General features: G+C 27.1%; 1 protein-coding gene across 1 annotated transcript; it reads left to right on the top strand.

Annotated features, from left to right (window-relative positions):
* Positions 411–5,911, top strand: LOC107612134 (transcription factor MYB46). Its single transcript, XM_016313955.2, has 2 exons — positions 411–951; positions 4,792–5,911. Exons 1-2 carry the CDS (start codon positions 686–688, stop codon positions 5,603–5,605), a joined length of 1,080 nt encoding a protein of 359 aa, XP_016169441.1. The 5' UTR covers positions 411–685; the 3' UTR covers positions 5,606–5,911.

Raw genomic sequence — 7,515 nt, forward strand, 5'->3', positions numbered from 1 at the left:
GAATAGAGATAGAGAGTGAGTATTATGTGAAGTGGAAGCAAAATTGTTCTCCTGTTACATAAAAAGTAAATAAATAAATAAAGATGATGATTACCTTGTGAGTGAAGTAAAATGTAACGAAAAAGACAAGAATAGAGTCAAAGACAAGAAGACTCTCTCTCTCTCTCTCTGGGGAGTGGGGCTAAAAGGGAGGTCCCCCTCCAATCCGTTTTCCACTCTACCTATCAACCAACAACAAACACAATCGACCTAATAATGCTCCAGCATATTTTTAGTTGGGTAACTTAAAATACCTAATTTGGTGTTCTGTTCATTCTTTTAGAAAGATTATTATGTGATATTTTACAAAAAAAATATGATTTAATTTGCATTGATTACTTAAAATAATAAATGATCTCTCTCTAGCTCTCTCTCTCTCTCTCTGCATATAAAACACATATTCATATATTTCATATAGTTTAAGCAAACCCCACAATAGCATCAGCATCATGATTGCCATTCCCACCCCATGAAGCCTTGTGTCTCCCAAGAACATCATTCAATTCAAATCCTATATTATTGCTTTCTCATCATACATACATACATATCCCTATCGCAATCCTTATTAATTATCACACCACTGCACCCTCTTATTACTATTACCCGCTTCCACAGCAATTAGTAGTTAGTGTATGAGTGATCGAGTATGGTGAAGGAGAAAAGCAACAATAATGGGAGTAAGCAAAGGAAAGGGCTGTGGTCACCGGAGGAAGATGAGAAGCTGATAAGGTACATGATAACAAAGGGAGAAGGGTGTTGGAGTGACATTGCTAGAAATGCCGGCCTACAGCGCTGCGGCAAGAGCTGCCGCCTTCGTTGGATAAACTACCTCCGACCCGACCTTAAGCGCGGCGCCTTTTCTCTCCAAGAGGAAGACCTCATCATCCACTTGCACTCCATTCTTGGCAACAGGTGCATTTTTCTTTCTATTCATTCAACCAACATCATCTGCCTCTCATACTTCTTTTCTTGACTCATATAATACCTTCAATCTATGCTGAATGCTATAGTAGTTACCACTCTAGTCACTATTATTGTGGCTATATAACTTTGCTCTTTCACAATAATCCTAAATCCTAAACAATTACTTTAACTGTATATCAAATGATTATGCTACATGTCCATTAAAATTTGTCACTAATTAATCATCAGTATAAAATATATATTAGAATATAAATACACATTAAAAATAAATTAAACAACATATGTATTTATGCATAAATACATTAATAGTTGAATTTAGTGACTAATTTTAATGTACGAATAACGTTTTTGATATCCAAAATTAGTCATCAAAATTAACTATTAGTATAAAATATATGTTAAAATATATATAAAATACACATTTAAAATGAATTAAACAATATATGTATTTCTATACAAATATATAATGATAGATTTTAGTCTACAAATAATATTTTTGATACGTAAAATATGTTGTCAAAGAAAAATGTTAAAAAATTAGTAGAATTTAATTTTTTTTGGTAACAATTAGCCATTAATATTTAAAAGTGTGGGTTAAAGAATGTTATTGAATTATTAGACTAAAGAAATTGAATTAATAGCTAAAAATGAAAACCAAAAACAAAAAATGCTGTTGTTCTTCTAACATTTTTCGTTGTTAAAATTACACTAATGCTTTTAAATATTTAAAATTATTTTTAATAATACTTTTTAAATATTATCAAATTATATCACCACCGGAGCCATTATAATTATAACCAGACTCGTTCAAAATATATGGCTACTTCTTTTATTTATTTATTTTTTGTCCATTTTAATTTCATTCTTTAGACGAGGGTTAATTCTCTTCTTCCTTGCATTTCTCTATAATGTCATGTTTTGTTTGAACCAACAATGGAACATATGTGATCCAATATATAATAATGAAGAGGAAGAGTAAACATTATGGTCAAACCGAAAATGGATGGACATACATGAATTTATGTAATAAATCAAGAATATATAAGAATAATCGAATACAATCGAAATTGATTTTACCTATACTTGATGTCTAGGGAGCTTCGTTATCATCATGAGCAAATGAAATTAAATGTTCACAAAAGCAAAAATTGAGAGAAAATACGAAACTTCATTTTAGACGTTTGCTTATTAGAATTAAGTTTTGTTACAATTCATATGCCTCTAGTAACTAACTTAAGCATTTAAGAGATCTAGTTTATGATCTGATATTAGAGTTTAATTTTTATTATTTTATTTTTTAAATAAAGATAGAATTTCAGTACGATTTTTTTTAAAATTATTTAAACTAAAAGATTGATAGTCTTTATAAGTATAAAATAATCATTATTTTTTTTTCTTATTTTTCGTATTAGTTTTTTCATGAATTAGATCTACTTAATTTTTAATATATTATTAGAATAAAGTTAAAAAAATTTACCGTTGGACCACCAAATGTGAGAGGATATAAAGCTCCACATTTTCTAAAAATATTTTTCCCACGAATTTCAACTCTAATTTCCATACTTTTTTAATAATATTTTTTATTAGGGTAATTTTGTAAAAGAAATATAAACTTGATCTATGTTTTTGTAATTTTTAATAATATATACTAAAGGGTTTCGTTTGTAGGTGTTTATCCATTTTTTTTTTAAATTATCTTATTTTCAAATTAACTTTCAAAAGAAATAAACGCTAACTTTTGCTTAGACATAAAATTAATTTATGTTTAGATTTAGAAAAAAATCTAAAAGCCAACTATAATATAAATCAAGTCAAGTCAACTTTCTTTTATTTTTAATTTTAAAATTTTAAAAATTAAGATAATGAAATTTTTTTTATAACTAATCAGTTTTTCAATTAATTGATTCTATTTAGCTATACTCTTAATTAATTTCTTAGAAGAATTCTTAGATTTAATACTGTAAGACCTCTACTAAAAGATGAAAACTGCTTGCAGCCATGTAGGTTTTAAAATATCTTATGAAGGCAACTTACTTTGGCCCATTTTATTCAAATGTTAATGATTTTTAAAGCTTTTTAGCTCTTTATTTTTTAAGATAAATATTTAATTTGGTATCTGAACTTGCACACGAATTTTAATTAAGTTCTTAAAATTTTAATTATCTCTATTTAGTTTTTAAATTTTACAAATGTAATTCAGGTTAGCTTTTAAGATAATTTTTGACACATGAACATTAACAAAACGCTGATATAAATAGCTAGCTAGATACCTCACTCTGGACTTTGTAAAATAAGGTCATTTTAGTTTTGATGGTAAAATAGTCTAAAAAGAATATCATGAATGATGTTTATTAAATCTTTTTCTTTCAATACAAGTGATACGGTATTTTTATTTAGCTATTTGAGTGTCAAAATTAAAATAATATTATTTACAGATTCTAATGTGACATATATCTATCTGTTTATGTCAGTGTTCCATTAATATTTCTGTATATCCAAAATTATTTTAGAAACTAATGTAAATCATGTTTATAAAATTTAATGACTAAATAAAGACAATTGAAACTTTATGAATTAAATTGAATAACAGGCAAGTTGTTAAATTAAATTAAATATTAACTCATTTTTTTGTTAATTTAGTTACAAAAGCTTTATCTTTATTTCTTTTTATTATGGTACTACCTTTTAGTTTTGCTTGATTTTCCTTGGACAAGTTATATCATTTTACAAATAATTATTAGAAGTTTTAATTTATTTATTTTTTAAATAAAAATTCAAATATATATTATTTTTAAAATAATTTTTTATTTAAACCATAACTAGTCTGTATTATTTATCTACGTACTTGCTGATTGATGTTATTTGCTACAATATGTTTTGACCACGGATCATGCTGAACAAATTGTCTCCTATCTAATAGATGTAAACTCTTATTAACACATTATTTGGATCAAGAGAATTTGGAGGGAAAGAAAATGAAAGGAGAGAAAATGAATGAAAAAGTAAGTTTTTTGTTGTTTGGATGAGAGGAGAAAATAGAGTGAAAAGAAAAAAATTTATGTGGACCCACTAAAATATTTTCATCTCAAGGATGAGATGAAAATAGAGAGAAATGTTACAAATATAAATAAAATTACATATTTATCCTTTATTATTAATAAATTATAACTTATATATAATATAAATAAGGGTATTAATGTAATTTTATACTATTATGATTTTCTTTCTTTTCACTTTTCTTTCCATCCAAACAAAAGAAATTTTTTTTTCCATTTTCTTTTTATCTATTTTCTCTTCATCTAAACACCATACAAATCACTCTATTTTTCCTTCTGTTTTCTTTCCTCTCATTTTCTTTCCTCTTATTTTCTTTCCTTCCATTTTCTTTTTTACATCCAAACAAAGCCTAAATGTCATGTAATGATAAAACATTTGGTTATATCTAACTTGTTATATATTGATTTTAAAACTATTAAAAAAAAAACAGTTTCTTATTAGAATGTATTAGGAAGAAGCATTTATTGTGTACATACAAGTACCAACTTAGTCCGTAGAAATATAATGTTACTAAATCTTCTTTTCGGTATCTTGTNATATTTTTCATATTTTATATTAATTTTACTATATATACTACCAAATTAACTATTAATATAAAATATATATTTAAAATAAGTTAAACAATATACATAATCATTGATTTTTTTGATATCATTCTTGATATACGTTAGATCTGCAAATTCAATGAACAATGAAGCAGGTGCAGCCAGCATATAACAAACTTTATTTTTCTCTTTATTAATCATTTCCATTTCCAAAAATAAATCTCAGATGGTCACAAATCGCGGCACGTCTACCTGGACGCACAGACAACGAAATCAAGAACTTCTGGAACTCCACGGTGAAGAAAAGGTTAAAACTGAACAACAACTCAACTTCATCACCAAACAACAGTGACTCATCAGAGCCTAATAGCATCAGGGACAACAACGTTGTCATGGGGACAACAACTACTAGTAATAATAACGGTATCATGCACATCAATGACCATCATCATCATCATCAGGATCTCATGACCATGTCCATGTGCATGGACAACTCATCCTCATCAACATCATCGTCTACCATGCATACCCATCACCATGCCATGGTCTTTGGGGATCCCTTTTCCATGGTAACCAACAACAACAATAATCATTATGAGATGGCGACCGGTGTAGCCGGTTTCCATGGCGCGATGGCCGGTGATCTGCCATTAGAAAATAGTTTTCATGGCGGCGATTATGGGAGGATGTTGGATGAAGAGAGTACTGATAAAATGGGGTTAGAAAGCGACTTGTCCCTTCCTCCATTAGAAAGTAGTATTAGAAGCACTGAAGAGATTATTATTATTAATAATGCCTCCTCAATTGATGACATGAAAAGCCATAACAACCACTTCAATAATAATAATAATACTAATAATGATAGTTGCTTCAAAAACACCGATAATCAGGTTCTGAATAACAACAACTACTCCAATGAAGAGGATTTGTTTGGGTTTGGAAATCATGGCCAAGTGGAAAACTTAAGAATGGGAGAATGGGACTTTGAGGGTTTGATGCAGGACATTTCCTATTTTCCTTCCCTTGATTTCCAAGTTTGAATCTCCACTTTTTGAAATTCATACCATTTCTCTTTATCTTTATCTTTCCTATTATATACACAATTCACTTAGCATAAGACATTCAATTCTTCAAAGTAAATAAAAAACTTTGGCTACCCAAATTTTTTTTAGGATTCATTAATTGTTGCAACAGTTAATGAATACTAAATAATACAAATTCTGTCTTTTTTTTCTTCTTCTTAATATTACTATAATCTAAAATACTTGCTTCGATATCAATTAATTGTCACTCTAATTTATCAGAGAGAAAATTTAGAATGAACAATTAATTAATATCGAAGAGAGCACAAAGAAAAACATACCCTTTTTCTTGTTCATAAGTATTGCTTCTTCTTGTTGGCCTTACAAAATTGTAGCCCAATATTCACCAATTTATCATAAGTTGTTCCTTAGATACAACTTTCTGTTGAGAAAATTTATGCTGTGAATAGGGTGGTAGTTAGAAGGGATTATTATTTCTTAATCACATTTTCTTGCACCCATTTGATTTAATTTTTCCTTGTTTAGTATGTAGATTTTGTGTCAATTTTCGGGAATACGTTTGTTGTTGCAATAATTCGAATGTTGTGATGGGGATGGAGTCAGGAGGAAATGTGAATAGCAATTATTTAGAAAGGTCAAAGAGAATAAAGCTTAGTTGAAATTGTATGTAGCATTATGTTTTACACAAAAGAATAATAATGTGGCATAGTAGTGGAAGTTGTTATTTAGTGGCAGGTAAATGTACAAGATGATGTAAACACATCAATAAGTATCAACTTTGAAACTAATTCCTCTCTCTCTCTCTCTCTCTCTCTCTCTCTCTCTCTCTCTCTCTCTCTCTCTCTCTCTCTCTCTATAGAATAGTTAAAAAGGAAAAACAAGGTATAATATATACAAAATGATAAACCAGTGCTTGCTAATAAATAATGTAGAATCTTCCGAAAATTAATTAATGCACTAGGAGTTTGTATGTAACGAAATATTTTAATCGGATTAAAATGTTAAATCTTGAAACGTTTATATAAAATTATAAATTAAATCAGATGTCATTTGTTGAGATTATATTCTCAAACTTTGTATCCATTTTTTTTTTCCACATCCTGTAAAAATATTGGGTCCAATTTATGTGCTCTGTAATAATCAATTCCAGTGTAATTAGATATCTATCAAAATTTATTCTTTAATTAGCTATCATTAATAAAAATTTAAAAAGTTAATTATAATAATTATGGTTAGATGTTATGTCTCAAATCTTTTCTCTTATATATCTAAATTTTAAAATTATATCTCTTAAAAGTTAGCATATTTTAATTTAAATTTAAATCTAATAAAACAAAAATAACAAATTAAAATTAAATTCTAACAAAATTAAAATTAAAATAATACTATCAAAATCATTTTTTTCAATTTTAAGTGTGGTATATAATTATTTAACAAGAGTAATAAACAGAATTATTTTTTGATGAGTTTTGGATGTGTTAAAAAATTATTTAGTGAGCAATTTTGATTGTGTATCAAAAGTATTTTGTGTTATCTTATTATTTTGGATGTGTTAAAAAATTATGTGTTAAGAAAATTTTAACACAAATTTAAACAAATTTTGGATGTGTACCAAAATATTTTTATGTGTTATTTTATTATTTTAGATATGTTATGAATACTAGTGTTAAACTTATGCGATGCACATGCTTATATTTTAATTTGACATTATATAATAAATTTTTTGAGTTTAGTATAATACTGTCATCGTTATGTACATAATAACGCTTTAAAATTTGAATAGATGTATAAAAAAAATAGAAATTAAGAATGATATTTTTAGTTTCGTCATAAATTGTATCAATCCTATTATTTGCCATTAAAAATAAAAAAAATTAACTACAATTTAGAAATTAATAACCTTAATA

This window comes from Arachis ipaensis, chromosome B08 (genome assembly GCF_000816755.2).
Source record: "Arachis ipaensis cultivar K30076 chromosome B08, Araip1.1, whole genome shotgun sequence".
Lineage (NCBI taxonomy): Eukaryota > Viridiplantae > Streptophyta > Magnoliopsida > Fabales > Fabaceae > Arachis > Arachis ipaensis.